The sequence below is a fragment of the Rousettus aegyptiacus genome, unplaced genomic scaffold, assembly GCF_014176215.1.
Source record: "Rousettus aegyptiacus isolate mRouAeg1 unplaced genomic scaffold, mRouAeg1.p scaffold_m13_p_6, whole genome shotgun sequence".
Classification (NCBI taxonomy): Eukaryota; Metazoa; Chordata; class Mammalia; order Chiroptera; family Pteropodidae; genus Rousettus; species Rousettus aegyptiacus.
The window spans coordinates 9060178-9075726 of NW_023416309.1; the positions used below are offsets into that span (position 1 = coordinate 9060178).

The 15549-nt window shown below is 50.2% G+C and overlaps 1 protein-coding gene across 8 annotated transcripts in view; it reads right to left on the minus strand.

Annotated features, from left to right (window-relative positions):
* The window catches only part of ZMIZ1 (zinc finger MIZ-type containing 1), a 231613-nt gene that overhangs the window by 106264 nt on the left and 109800 nt on the right, over positions 1–15549 (minus strand). For all 8 annotated transcript variants that reach the window (XM_016164985.2, XM_016164986.2, XM_016164984.2 and 5 more), the window contains one exon: positions 908–1016. In XM_016164985.2, coding sequence (XP_016020471.1) covers positions 908–967 — 60 coding nt within the window. In that variant the 5' untranslated portion in view covers positions 968–1016. The remainder of the gene's footprint in view (positions 1–907; positions 1017–15549) is intronic.

Genomic DNA, 15549 nt, shown 5'->3' on the forward strand with positions numbered 1-15549 from the left:
TATAATGCCTGATATCTGAGGTGGAGCTGAGGCGGTGATGCTCGTGATGGGGAGTGGCTGCAAATACAGATAAAGCTTTGCTAGCTTGCCCACCACTGACCTCCTGCTCTGCAGCTTGGTTCCTAACAGGTCATAGACCAGTCGTGGAGGTTGGAACCCCTGCTGTAGGGTCTGTGCAGGATCGCTGCCACCTGGGGCTGTGGGCAGGCTGCTCCTAGAGGGAGGGTGCATTCCTCCTGACCACCACTGGGAGCGCCCACTCCTTAAAGTGGGGGCCTCGGAACCCTCAGGGAACATTCCTCCCCTCTGAACAACCCAGAGGGGTTGCTGACAAGTGAATCACCTCTTGAGCTTGATGTAAGCATCAGCAGGAGGGGGAACTCGCACCTTCAGGGAGGAGGACCTACCAGCACCAGTGGGGCTGGTCTGTGTGACTTCAGGCGACTCTATTCCCCTCTCTGTGCCTTGATTTCTTTTTCTGTAATGATCTAATTTCCCAAGACCTTTTCTCTTCTGTTTCTTTACAGAGAATCTCTGGAGCAGAGGGGTAGGAGCTTAGGTCTGGAAGGGAGACTAAGCATTTCACTGCATCCTCACGACAGCCCAGAACACACAGCAGAGCCTAGAGAGGGCATGACACTCACCCAAAGTCACACAGCTGAGAAAGGACAGGACGTAGATGGCATTTAAAACCAGGTGTGTGTGATTCCAGTATTAGGATGGTCCATGCCAGCAACTTTCTCCCCAGGTGGGTGGTCAGGGGTCCTCAGGCAGTTGGCCCATGCCCACCATTAACCCCCACCCAGAGCCTAAGGTGTGTAGCTACATGTAGGCCAGCACCCCTACTGCACTGTTCTCAACCAGTTGTGGGCAGGGGAGAAGGAAGGAGCCCAGGCCACACACCCACCTGCTTGATGCACTGCAATCGGTCATTGGTCTGCTGGATGTGCCTGTCCATAGAATTCATTCTGACCGTTTCACTGGGTTCTATCCGAGAGCCATGAACGTTGTCCAGCCTGTAAAGAGAGGAGAGTGGGAATCAGTGGGGTTGTGCCAGGCTTACCAGCCTCATAGCCGCTCTCTAGGCCCAACACCAACGTGCTGGCCCCAGTGGCTCCCGCCAGGTTCTAGAGCCCTTTGCGAGCCATGGTGGCCTCTGCCCCAGGCAGCTCTGCGCTGGAGGGAGGAACTGTGGCCCCAGCCACTCCTCCCCACACTTAGCCCTGGGGAGCTCCATCTTTTGAGGGCAGGAGGTACTCCTGAGTGTTCTTCATGGTAGCTAATGTGAGAACCAGTCAGGCATGTCCACCACAGGGCATGGAACTGCACACTCAGATACATGCATTTCTACACACACATGTGTGTGTTAGGTGGTTGTGGTGGTAAGAAAACCTCATCTTCAGATTCCTGGTTCAGGCTGAGTCTACTCAATGTGGTTCTGTGTGCATGTGGTAGTGGTGGTGTTGGGGGCGGTCTTCCTATGTGACAACTTTCATTGCATGACTGGTATAAGTGCAGCAATCTTGTTGCGGGTGCTGTGTGCCTTCTATGCTTGAGAGTTCTTGACACTTTACAAACCACTCACAATTCCATTTTTCCCCTTTGCCCTCCTGGGAAAGAAGGAGGGAAGATATTGGCATCACCCTCATTTTCCAGATAAGGAAACCGAGGCTTACAGAGAGGAAGGGAGTTACCCAAGTTGGCACAGTGATACAGTGTCAGAACCCAGCCAGGAAATGGGACTGATGGCCAGCCCACGGCTGAGTTGTCCGGTTACATGGATGTCCTGGCCACCAGGCTCACTCTTTCTGAATGGGCGGTGGGCTCAGGAACGCTAACGTGAGTATCACTTCCTTCCACGTGTTGAAGCTAAGTTGAGGGAATGCCTCAGCTCCAGAAAGACCTTGGAGACTCCAGGCCTCTCCAGGTAAGCCACGATGGTAAAGGCAGAGATGGAGATAGAGAGACAGAGATGGAGAGAGGAGAGAGTGTTTTTTGCTCTAAGATGCCCACTGCTCAGGGGAACAGGTTTTTGGACCAAAGCGAAAATCTGCCCACTACTGGCTGGGGCTGCCCTCCTACAACCCAGTGGGCATTTCAGACTGCAGACACATGGACCAGATGCAAGGTGCTGAACAGAGGCTTATGGCCCTTAGCTTTCTCTGCTATCTTGATACTGCCCCCCTGAAGGTACCCCATCTCTGGCCATGTCACCCAAGGCCTTATACTGCATACTTTCTATATACTGGGCCCCTGAATTCTCTTCTTTACTCCTCATGTTCACTCTATAAGGTGAAAACTACCTTTTTTACAGATGAGGAAACCGAGGTCCAGAGACCTGCCAAGACTACGCAGCCAGTAGGAGCTTGGACTGTGTCCACATGCACGTCTGCTTACATGTCCTAGCCTCTGCCCCAGCACGCACACCCTCACCGAGGGAACCAACAGCATGCCTGGCTCAGCCTTAGGAAGAAAGCTGTGTTCCTCCTCCAAGGAGCTCTTCACTACACAGCTCTTTTAAAGCACTTCTTATCGTTCCATTTGTGCTTGAAAAGGTAACTTATTTGCATGGTTCAAAATGAGAAAGTCTACAAGGGTATTCAGTGAAGTGCTGGCCCTGTCCCCAGGTCCCAGGTGCCTTTCCTAGGAGAACCTGTCCCCAGTCTCCTTCCACGCGCTCATCTTAGAGAAGCAAATATCTATGTGCATTCTCTCCTGGCCATCCCTTAAAAAAAATGAAAACATTGTATATACACTATTTGGATCTTGCTTTTTTCCTCTTAATGATATCTCAAACTTTATTCCATATCAAGACATAAAGAACCTTTTCACTTTTTTTTTTTTATGGCTGCACAGTATTCCAAGGTATAGATGAATCATTTATACAACTAGCATTTGAATGTCTACCCCCACCAGGTAGGCCTGAGGCCCTAGACATGACCTTCCTGCTCAAGGAGCTCACACTCCAACCTGAGTAATGAAGCCTGAAGTTGGCTCCTAATTTCATTATTGGAAAGTGTGTTGCAGGATCACCTTTTACATTGGCCACATCATCCATGTGTGAATTAACCTAGAGAATATACTCTTAGAAGTGGAGTTACTGGGTCACTTGGGCACTTGTACTTTTAATAAGCACTTTCCAGGTTCATTTCATCTTGGAGATCTCCAGCAAAAAGGTAAAAATGGGGTAGTACCCCATATTTATTTCTTCCAACTTCACCCTGCCAACTATCCTTCTATTCACCCCACCTATCACACATTTATACACTCTGATATCCAACTTTTCCATCCAACATTTATCCATCTAAAAGCTTGTCCATCCACAGGTCCATTCATCTACCCATCCATCTAAACATCGTTAGTCTTCACTTGCCCATCCAAACATGCTCCAACTCACCTGGGAGATATTTAGATATTTTCAATTTCTATACTGTGTCGATCCTATGCTAGATCTAAAGGGCATGCAGAAATTGAAATGAAACAATTTTCTTGTATTCAAGGAACTCTTGGTCTAAGCCTGTATTCACTTCAGGTCACCTTTCAGGTGTCTATTTGTTATGCTCCACCTATAAGTCAGGTGCTGGTCCAGGTACTGAGCACGGATAAAAACACTGTTAGTATATCCCTACTTTACAGATGGGAAAACTGAGGCTCAGAGGTTAGAGTAGCAGCAGCTCTAGAATCCTGGTGTTCCCATTATAGCCTAAACTTTAGTATAAGTACTGCTGCCAGGGGCTGCTCAAGGAGGTTGCTGTGGTGTTGTAGGCATGTGTGTTGTGGAAAAGGAAGAAATGAGGGTATAGCTCCCCTTGCTGGGGCTCAGTTTATCTGCACAGAGCCTTAGCCAACACAAATCATGGTGGCTTAGCAGGAACATGGGAGAGCCAAGAGTGGGAGCAAGCAAGTGTCACCTTCAGTGAGGCCACCTTGGTGTCCAGTGTCAGATCCCATTTGAACTGAAGTGACCCTGGTGGTCTCCTGGGCACCACATGGTACACAGCCTGCACCCTGGGCATGGGTGAATGCTGGCTATAGGGTCCCAACTAAAGAGTGCAGTTTCCATAGCCAGCTGAAGGGACCCATTGAACAAAGGCCTGGGTCAGCTTGGGAGGAGCCTGAAGGGAAGTACAAAGGACTCCCAGGCCCATACAGGCCTCCATCCCCTGTCCTCAGGCAGCAGACAACCAGGAAAAAGGGCCTGTGGTGGCCCATGTGGCCAGCAGGGGGCACTGTTGACAAACTTATGTGCCCATAGGGCTAGAAAGCTACACTGGAGTTTTGGGACTCTCACCAGGTCCTCCTTTATTGTAGTGAGCATCTGTGTGCCTCCAACCAGAGGGGCTTTGAGAAGACTTCTCTGGCTTTCTAGGCCTTTGTTTCTCCATTTGTAGAGCAGGATGAAGAGAGGGGATTAGATGGTCTCATGAGGCTCTGTCTCTGAGCAGGAACTTTTTCCAAGATGGGCCTGGTGTTTTTGTCTAGGGTCAAAGACCTAGTAGGGCCTTGAGAAAATACTTGCTGAATGACTGATAGATCATTTCTGGAGGCCAGGGGGCACTCGGCCCACCCAGGGAAGCCCCAAGCAGGCACTAGGCATCCAGACCCACCCAAGCAGTCACCTTTGGGTCCAGAGGAAGGAGGGCCACAGATCTCACTTCAAGTTCAGGACAGTCTCCATGTTGGCTCATGGCAATTCTGCCTTGAAGCCAGTGGCTGGACTGATTTGGCTTTTGGATTCAAAGATTCTCAAATAATAATAGTCAAAGGTGCCTTGAGGTCTTGCACCAACCTCATAGTTCAGTGGTTTTATTTGGGGGAGCCCAAGACCCACAGTGATTCGTCCCAAGGCCACACAGCACGTCTGGGCTGGGTACAGGTCCCAGAAGGTTTTTCTCCCAGGTTAGGGCTCCATGTTATAGAAACCAAGAAATGAATGGCTGGGCCTGGGACACCTGTGAGATCTAGAAGGTGAGTGGCAACTAGCAGGAGAGACATCATAGATCGCGATTGTGCATTGTGTGGGTCTTAATCTATAATAAAAGAACAAAATGTCTGGCTGATCAAGGAGGCACTCATAGGTGAGGTAACATTTTTAAACTGCTGAGATCAATGGAAAACTGGGGTTATTAACATCAGGAATAAATGGGGCTGGCAGCTCCAGACTTCACATAAGAGGGGGCAGGGCCTGGAAGGCTGAGAGTCCCTGGCATAGAGAAAGAAGGGGGAGAGGCTGAAGGAAGAATGAGAGAGGTAGCTCACTGAGGAACAGTCTGGGATCTTCCATCTGTTCTGAACCTGCTCTGTGCAGACACCAGCCCAGATCCTGTGCATTGCTAATTTACTTAGTCCTACAAGGTTCATAGAGTTGGTGTGACTTGCCCAGGGTCACATAACAGGGTAGGTGTTGGGCTGAGATTCAACATTTTTGCCTGTTTCTATGATGTTCTTTCCACTCCATCAGGACTGAAGTTCAGAGCCTCCTGAAAGTTCCAAACTCAGGCTGTGACTGGGCCCAAAGAGATATTTCACTGGTTCCATTCCAACTGCCCAAATCTACCTACTTGCTCTCAGGCCATCCCAGTACCACTGGGCTCCCTGCACGCTTGCTAGCATGGCAAAGTGGCGGTGTTCAGTGGCCAGCAGAGGTCGCCCTCTGCCGTGGGAGTGTTGCTTGGCCATCTCTGCCGCCCTCCTGAAAGACTGGATTCCTATAAGCCTTTACAAGTCACTATAAATCCTCCATGGCTGCAGCTCCAATGCCCACCACAGCGCTCCTTCCCAACTGGAGATCGCTGTCAGCCTGGCCCCCTGCTCCGGGTGCACCCATGGCCCCAGCCCTTCCAGCTGCCTGTCTGCCTCTAAATGGGAGTGGGCCCAAGCAGTCAAGCCCCTACCGGCTTTGGCTCCTGGCCCTCCCCGCTGGTCTGAGCAGACTCAGCCTGAGGTGATGCAAAGCTTAGGGGTCCCTGGAGGGAACCCTGCTCTGACACCCTTCTCTAGACCTCCGTTTCCCCATATGTAAAATGAAGGCTAGGCAGCCTCTGGTAGCTCTTCAAAATCCAACATGTCATGATTTCTGTGTCAGGAGCTCCAACTGTTTGGAAAATTTCATCTTGACAAGTGTAGAAGGCTTTCAAAAGGCAAAGCAAGCCTCTCCCAAGTCTGGCCCAGGAAACTCCTGGAGAACTGCTGTTCCAGGGAAGCCTAAGACTGCAGATGCTGCCCCTTTCTTAGCTACACCCTTGTCCTTGCTTGGCTTAACTGCACGTGTTTAAGTTTTCTGATTGATGGTGCCATCTGGGTTGGCTGGTCTTCCCAACTCCTAGTTGAGCTCTTGAAGGGCCTAGCTTCCATTATACTTCTTAGTACCTAGTATAGCACTGAGTTTACCTGAACAGTACCTAGCACAGAAGACACTCACCTGAAACGTTAGCTGCTATTATGCACACAGGGCTGCTAGGAGCGGAATGCTGAGAGCTGAAAGGGTGCCTGGGGACCACCTGGTCCTGTGCCCTCATGAGGCAGGATACGAGGCAGGAGCTGAGAGAGGGGAAGGATACAGATGGAGACAAGAGCCGAGTGGGACTGGAACCTATTTGGCTGCTCGAAGTTGGGCCCCAGGTTGTCTCAGGGCTGCCTGGAAGCACGCCTCTTGTTCTGAAAGGTTGGAGGAGGCACATGGCTCTTGCATAAGCTCTGCTCTGCACCTGGGGAACAGGGTGCTTTTAGCTGCCCATGGAAATGTGGATGTAGCCCTTGAGGCACCTCTTGGGGTGGCAGGCCAACATCAGCTGTACTAACACCAGTGTGTTTTATTTTTCGCTTTGAGACCAACAAGTTAACCAGTCCACTTAACACACATGCACCTGGGGCAGAGGTTTCGCTTATGTGCATGCACACTCACACACATATGTACCCCTTCGCATACTTAAGACTAGGTACATGCACATACTCAAGTGCTGGCACAGATGCACTTGAGCACACACATCTCATGACAGCTTGCACAGGCAAGTGGCGGGATCCCCAGGGGAGCTGTGTGAGCAGTGGTGTGCAGCAATGATTCAATCACCATGCATATCTGCAGCTCAGGTCCCCTGGGGTGAGCAGTGCTGGCAGTGGGGTGGAAGGCCTGTACCCACAGCTCGTAGAGCAGAGGCTGCGTTCCAAGACATTACCAGGGCCAGCGAGCTTAGGACCTGCCCATTGCTCAGTGTAATGGGAGACACTTAGGGTCCAGGGGACCTATCCCGGCCAGCCCCTTTACCAGCTCTCAGACTCTTGAGAGGGCAGGTATCATGGGCCCTGGATTCAGCAGCGACCCACCAACCCTGAACGTGACAGACTCAGTCTAGGTCTTCCTCAGCCTGGCTTCTACCTTCTAATACTTCCAGCCATACCCTGTGTCCTCTACATGGGGTTGTTCACTGTCTCCTGGACTGTGTTCTGAAGGTCACATTTCCCTGTCTTTGCCTCTGCCCCTCAGCCCAAAATGCCTGGCTCCTTCATCTTTCAAAGCCTGGTTCAACAATTACCCTCTTTGTTGGTTTACCCAAGCAAAACCACTCATTTCTATTCCTATGTCCCCGGTGTCTCTGTCATGAACCCCATCTTGGCAGTGGTAGACTGTGGTGTATCCAGCAGGTGCTCGGTAATGCTCATTAAATAGATGGACAGATGGGTGGATGGATGGCCATCATTATCCTGAGTAGCAAGAGCTGAAAACTCAATGACCCAGCTCTAAGCAGAGGGTCTTGGGACTCAGAGAAACTCCAGTATCCCAGTCCAAGATTCCCAAAAAAGAGATACATGTACCACTGGTGCAATAAGAATGATTTTTAGGTGGTCCATGGGCAAACCTTTTACATATTCAGAGTGAAATGTATGGACTACAATAATTATCACTGCTGAGTTCGTGGATATTGTTATCTAGGATAAGATTAAATTAAGGAGCAATGGCAGATCTAAGTGGATTAAAAAACCACTTAAAACATAATATAAATGGGATGAAAGTGACTAAGGTTAGGGAAGCACTGATATAGTCCAACGCTTCCCTCGTCTTCAAGGTGGAGCAAAAGCTCAGAGAGGTACAGGAGCTTCTGCTGGTCACACAGCGTGACTCTTCCACTCCCAATCTGTGGTAGCCTGTACTAGGCCTGCTGCCTCGAGTCAGATGAAGAAGGTGGTAGTGAAGCAATGATTGGCAGAGGAGAGTGACTTTGTGCCCTATCCCAGGGAAGTCAGGGAAGGGCAGAGGACACAGATGAAAAGGGGAGAGGGAGGCAAGAGGCAGCTCCAGGTGGCTGCCAAGAAATAGCTGTTTCCCACTCTTGGCCAGGCAGCTGGAGCAGGCCCTTGGGCCAGCTCGAGGCCTTGAGCAGGGTGAGGCCCCTGAGAGTCAGATCTTCCAGGCAGTTTAAGGTTCTAAGAGGCCACTTTATCTCCCTGAATGTGTGTCCACAACTGTCAAACAGGAAGGTGCCTCCCTTCACTGCCTCACTGGGCTGAGGAGGTGACTAAGTGAAGTCACTTAGGGGACAGTGTTCTGAAAAGGGAAATTCTGATTTAAGCACCAGATCTTCCAAATCCATTTTCTCCCTTCTCAACTCAGGCAGTGACCCATACTAAGACCTGACAAGGCTCCACACGTCCTTGCCAGAGTTCAGACACCTTGGCTTGGCGCTTGGGGCTCCTGGAAGGGTGGACCCACTTTTTTCTCATGACCCAATCTCCCAGGACCCACCCTCATCTACAGGAATACCCATCATCAATGGTGGTCAATGAGATAACACAATGTGCTGCCGGTGTTCCAGAGTGGGTGTTTCCTGAGGGCTGGTCCCACCCTGCCATGTCTGACAACCTGTTCCAGGACACAAAAGTTAATTCAGAGGTAGGACAACTTACTTGTGGGTCTGCGTGCACTGACAACAGCACTAGCCTACTGGCCTGACACACACTGCACTGGGAATCCCAGCTATGCCTGGGTGTGCCTCATTCCTCTGGAGCATGTGATGCCTTAGCAGGCACAGGCCATGCCCTTGAGGCCAAACCCTCCTGTCACCTCCTAGTGGCACTCCAAATCCCCGACCTCAGAGTAAACTTCCTCTGGCAGTTTCTCTCTCTAAAAGGCGAAGGAGGGCTAGATTCAGCCCTGGACAGGGTCCCAACGCCCATGGCAGGCCTGGACAAGGTGCCAGCTTCAGCCGTGGATAGTCTTTCTTAAGGCTATGCGCTGCTTTTTGTTTACTCAGGTTGGAAAGAGAAACCAAACAACTACTGAACCTATATGTGTCAGCCACTAGGTTCTCTATTGATATCACCTCACTTTAAGCCTCAGAATTCTACTGTAATGTCAAACTGCTATTAACATACTACAGTGAAGAAACTGAGGCTCAGAGGTCAAATGACTTGCTCGAAGTCACGCTACTGAGAAGTGGCAGTGCCAGAACTTGAACTCCGGTCTGATTACAAAGCCCATGATGTTTTCCTGCATCACACTCTCCTTCTCTATGGGAATGTAGTAGACCTACCTCAATTAGATACTTTCTTCCAGGGCCCCAATGGCCTTGCATGTGAGGTTCTGAGGATGACAGCAATGACAATGACTGTCATTGCTGTGAAGTGCTGAGGGTGGTGCAGAGGTGAGGAACTACAGTCCTGCCTGATGCTGCTGTTAGGTGCTGAGCCTGGGCCGCAAGCCTTCCTCAGGACACTAGTGCTCAAGCAGTGGCTTTGACCTGGCTTTGTCCTGAGGCTCTTGTCTCTGAATCCAAACACACATTGTCCACCTGCCATGTGGTGGGGAAGAGAGAGGGCAGGAACAGTTCCTTGAGAGCCATTGCAGGACCTGAGGTGGGATGAGGCTAGAAAGGGAGCCAGGCCTCCTAATCACCAGCTGGCACCCTCTAGAAGGTTGTAAATACCCTGCAGATAATCTTACAGCTCTGGCTCTAGGGACAAAGAGGTGTTCCAAATGTCTCCTCCCAACCTCCAGCTCTTCAAGCCTCCAAATCCACCCACCTGGCATTTGGCAGAAAGTCCAGGGCCAACGACATGCTCCTGGGAAAGCCAGAGAGAGCTAGGTGAGCCCTTAAGGGCCAACTGGACACCACCCTAACCTCTTGCGCCCATGGCAGGCATGGCTAAGCAGTCACCACACTCTTCCCTCTGTGTCTGGACATGCCTAGCCCATCCTACACATGTCCTTCTGCCCAGTCTTTATTAACCACCTATTATGGACACATGAGAACAAAACTTCTGGGCGGCCCATCTTTGAAAGGAGAGTAAACAGAAGCCCAGACAGGAGAGGGCTTAGCCTGAGGTCACCAGCCAGTCAAGGCATGAACAGAATTCCACATGCAGATTTCCTGATTCCTAACTTTGTCCTAAACTGAGGGTCAGAGTCGGGTTCCTCTAGAGTTGAGAGCCCACATGTGGACCACTCAGGTGAGCCAGCTATGCTTCAACAGCCTTACATTACAGCCTCATGGCAGCTTGTAGACAAGTACTATCCCATTTTGCAGTTGAAAAAACAGAGGCTCGGGGGGTGGGGGTGGGTATTTTCTACCCAGTCGCATACAGAAGTATGGCTGACCTAGGATACCAGCTGTTCCTCCCAAGCCTGGGCTTTTATTTTTATTATGTCTTTCCTTTTAGTTAACTGCTATAAACGATCAGATTTTGTTTTAATTTCTCAAAAAATAAAAAATTAGGGAAACAAAAAAAAAATCAGAATGCAGACAGTTATTTGAGCTAAAAGTGAAATATGAAAAAAAAAATAGTCCTCATGGCTTAGAGCTGAAGGGGATCTGGGGATCTGCTCAGGCTTATTTACAGATGAAGAAACCGAGGCCCAGGACAGGCCTCAGAGGGAGACCAGAGCCTTGATGGCCCCACGGAAGGTCAGAGGTGGGACCAAGGCCTATGTCCAGGCTTCCCTGAACTTCTTGGCTCTCTCTGCCCCTAACCCAGAGTCTAGGCACCCCCTGTAGATGCCTGCCCAGGCCAGGCCTGTGGCCATAGACAGCTCAAATATGCAGGGCTTGCCCTGTGGAGCTCCTAGCAGCCTGGAGGTAGGGGTGGGGTAGGATAGGGTGACTGCGGAAGGCTATGCCAAGGCTGAAGAGAGCAAGGCTCTGCTCCTATTGGGAAACCTTTGTGGTTTTCTCCTGAAAAAGCCCTAGAAGGTCCCCATGGCTCTGTGTGGAGATTTTCACCATCCCAATTAGGCTGAGGTGGGCATACTGACCCCATAAGCCACCGGCCCATGACACAGGGTGGAGGAGGGGGGAAGGGAATCATCTGGATCTGGTGTCCATTACTCTGCCTGTCATCTGGTCTGCACTGGGGGATTCTCTGGATATAAGGCTACTCGCGATCTGGGCCTCCCCGTCACTGGCTGGGCATGGGGGCCTCATCCCTGGTACTCTCAAGGGACTAGATGGGCACCCCACGGGCAACCTGAAAACATACTTCCTGATATCTGCTGAGACAAAAATTCAAGCTAGGTGCACCAAAGTTGTGCGCTGACTTGATGCTCTAATTATGCAAGGCACGCTACAGTTTACAAAGCACTGGTGTCATAATCTCATTTGACCATTTATCAGCTCATTTTACATAGGTAGTATGGCTTAGCGGTTACAGATACCAGATTGCCTGTGTTCAAGTCCTGACTCTGCCATTTGCTCTTTTCTGTGACCTAGGACGAAATGCTGTCCTCTGAGCACCTCAGGTTTCCCATCTATAAACTGGAAACAATAATGGTGCCTACTTCACAGGCTGCTGTGCCCGTTAAGTGAGGTAATGAATAGGAAGCGCTCATTGGCTCTACACAGGGCCCAGGTGGGCCTTATCATTTCCATCACAGGCAGGAGGAAACTGGGCAAAGAGGAGCCGGCGCTTGCTGAGGGGAGGGGAGGGGAGGGGAGTTAAAAGCCACCACTCTAGATACTATGTAATCTTCAACCTTTAAAAAAACAAAACAACAAACTATTGTAAAACTTAAAAAAAAACAGTGCAACAACTTCTTAGGCAGAAGCTACATTTATGCCACAATGAAAGGGGCTTTACTCAGGATGGAGGGGTGGGAGTGAGGCTGCCTGCTCCACTTACCCTCACACAGGCGTCTCTGGGAACCACCTCATGGGCTCAGTGCTGAGCCTCGGAGGACATGGGTGGCTAAGGCAGGGGCTCCATGCCCACCGGCCAGAATGCCAGGTTGAGGAGCTGGAGGTATTTGTCCTGGTGGCAAAGCCCAGTTGTGGGAAGTTCCAGAAGGAAGGAGAAACGGGAATGAATATGTGAGCTGAGCACCGCTCCTTCAGAGCAGCAGCCTGAACGCCCGGTGATATCTGTCCAGATGGGCAGTGTCACTGACAAAGACAGAGAGATCAGAGAGGAACCACTGCCTCTTCTGGGTAAAGGAGGGCGGTGGCCAGGGGACCCCAGACAAGGCTGCTTGAGTTCAGCTCCTCCCTGAACAAAAGATTCTCTGGTCAGATCAGTTGGGGGAAAGCTGCAGATTCTACCCTTCTTCTAGAGATTACTAACTAAAGCACAATCACCTGTGAAGGGACTTAAAGAATCTGGCTTTTCCCAAAGGTACTGGATCATAAAACACTAAACATTTTTTTTTTTTCTCACTAAATGCATTTTAGAATTCCAAAGAACTAGTTTTCCTGGAACTCACTTTGAAAAATTCAGACCTTAGGGTAGCGGCTACAGGGTGGAGAGGCTGGACCGCAGGGAGACAGAATGCAGAGGAAGATGGGCAGGCTGGCGGGCTGAAGGAGGGGTGCCCATCAGGGTAGGGGGCCAGAAACTGAAGTGTCCACAGGAAGAGAAACCCAGGGCCCTCACCAACATCAGAAACCCTTCCCCCACCCCAAGGACGGGGGCCCTGGATTTTGAATCAAATTTCACGGCCAGCTTTATGAAGCCACCACCACTGAGACATATCTAACCAGCCAGGAGCCTGCCCGAGGGCCCCCTCAGCTTCACGTCTTCAGCAAGGCTGACTCATAGTACTTCCTGGAAGGGCAAAGAGCTGGGAGGTCCCATGAGCTGCCTGAGGCACAGACTAAGTCGGCTGGGGAGAATGGCCCCTCCCTTGCTTCATCCAAGCTGTGAGCTAAAGGGAGGGTTGCCCCAGCCATGGGACCCATGGGCACAAGCCAAGGTTGTCCAGATAGCCAGAGTTGTCTCCCTGAGGCCCTCATGGTGGGTAGTCCTCAGAAATCTCCATTCGTAATTAAATAACAATAAGTATACAGTGTGTCAGGTGGCACCTTTGGCATTTTATGTGAATTATCTTTATAACAATATAGCCAAATGTAGAGTGATCAGCACCATCTACAAATGGGAAAACTAACACTGAAAGGATTAAGAAACTTGCCAAGATCAAAAAATGGCAAAGCTAGGATTCAAACCCACGACTGTCAAACTTCAAAACCTAGCATCTGCCACCCAAACCAAGCCACCTTGGTACCATCCTGGCGTTTAGAAAATGGTGCCACAGACAGGTGGGCTCCAGGCTGTCTGAAGAAGGCCCTTCATCTCAGCTATCACTCGTCATGCTCTATGCCAGCTCTGAACCAGCTGTGCCCAGCCAAGTGGGACACATGGATGAGACATCGATCGTCAGGGGGTTCCTAGTCTGGGTGGGAGGGTCCCAAACATGCCGGCACACGCACAGTGCTGGGGACACACAATTGACTTCTCTGGTCCTGTCTTCTTAGCTCCTAAAGGACAGGGCTGATTGAGATATAATATCCATCTCCCCACACTCACTAAACCTATAAATAATGGCATAGGGTACTAGGCATTCCATGAGCACTCACTCTGCACAAGGCCCTTTCACATACTTTATCTCACCTAATTCTCACCCCAACCCAGAGAGGTGGGCTTCAGTGCTCAGACTTTACATGAGAAAACTGAGGTCCAGAGAGGTTATGTAACTTACCTAATGTCACACAGTATGGCAGTGGGGTTGGTTGGAATGAAACCTAGGTTTGGATCACTTCAAAGGCTCACCCAGCCCAGTGCAGGGCTAGAAGAGGGTGCAGGGGAGGTCACCGTGATTGTGGCACTCAGTCCCTCGACTCTCTGCTCTGGTCTTGGTGAAATGGGGGCTGGGCGAGATGATTCCTAAGGCACTTTCTAGCTTTAATGTTCTGGTAGGCGGATGGGGGAAGAAAGGATTACACAACAAAAAAAGTAAGATGACATCCCTGACTTCCAAGAGCCTAAAATCTAGGTGAAGGCAAACTCATACTCACCTACCTGCTGGCAGTGCCCACAGCAGGGGCCAGACCAGGGCTGGACTAGGGGCATCCCCACAGGCTTTCTGAATGAGGGGTGGAGCCAGGCCCCGAAGGCCAGGAAGTTTGATCCCCAGCAGAGATAGTGTGGCCAGGCAGAGGGTCAAGATGTGGGAGTGGGCTGGGATGGGGCAGGGAAGGCCTGTCTTATTTCAGAAATAAAACCACATGCGCAGTGAGTGCCCTTTTGGCCAGACCAGGCCAGTCAGCCTGGCAGGGTGGCATCGGGGTCTTTCTTAAAGAGAAGGTATTGCAATGAAGGAGGATGTTCACAATTCATCTGCTTTTTAATTAACTCACCCTGCTGCCTTAAGTGATTCCCTGCTTACACTCATTCTTTTGAAAATTCCAAAGTGCTATTTCTGACCTGTGATTTACTATTGCCGTACGTCTCTATAAGCAGTGTTTTAGCTTAAGTGGCAGTTGCATATTAATTACAAAGTTAATTATGTGCTGTGTAATCATGCTGTAATTCATTAGTTTACTCTACACTCTGAGAGCCTCATGCTAATAGCAAGATCTGACAGAGGGTTTCAGGAATCACCAAGAAATTTCCACAGAAAACCTAGAATGAGGCTGAAAAAAGACTTGAGACCCCATTAAGGTACTTCTTCACAACCCATTTGCTTGACCGGAGGCCAGGTCTTTGTGCCCCTAGAGTCTGTCAGGGTGCTGGACTCATGCTGCCTGCAAACCTTCATCTGCTGAGGACAGTGGAAAACCCAGCTGGGTCTTGTTTTTTCCCCCACGGAAGTGCAAGGACAGGAACAGAATTTGTTTAAAATTACTTACGGAACAGAGAGTCAGTTCTAGGTGAAAAATTAACTACTCAGATCACCAAAACAAAGTGGCCCTGGGAACTGACCGTGGGGTTACCTGGGAGGAGCCTCGAGAGGATGCAGGTCTGAGGCAGTTGTTGAGATGGGGAGACCCAGGCCTAAGCGGGAGAGGGGTGTATCTGGGATTTGGATCAAGGTTTCTTTATATCTTTTTCGTCCTTGACTGTGTCCCCAAAAGCATCCAGGGACCTTAAAGTGAGCACTGGCCATATTTCTCTCCCCTTTTTCCTGTTTTGTTTTGTCTCCTAACGAAATAACCCATGGGATCATTGGGACCTGGCTGTGTGTCCTGACTTCACTCCTTAGATAATCTCAAAATGCCACTGAAGCCCAGATGCCTGGTCTGTGAAAACTTGCCTCCTTGCACAGGGTCAGAAGATAGATCAGAAGAAAAT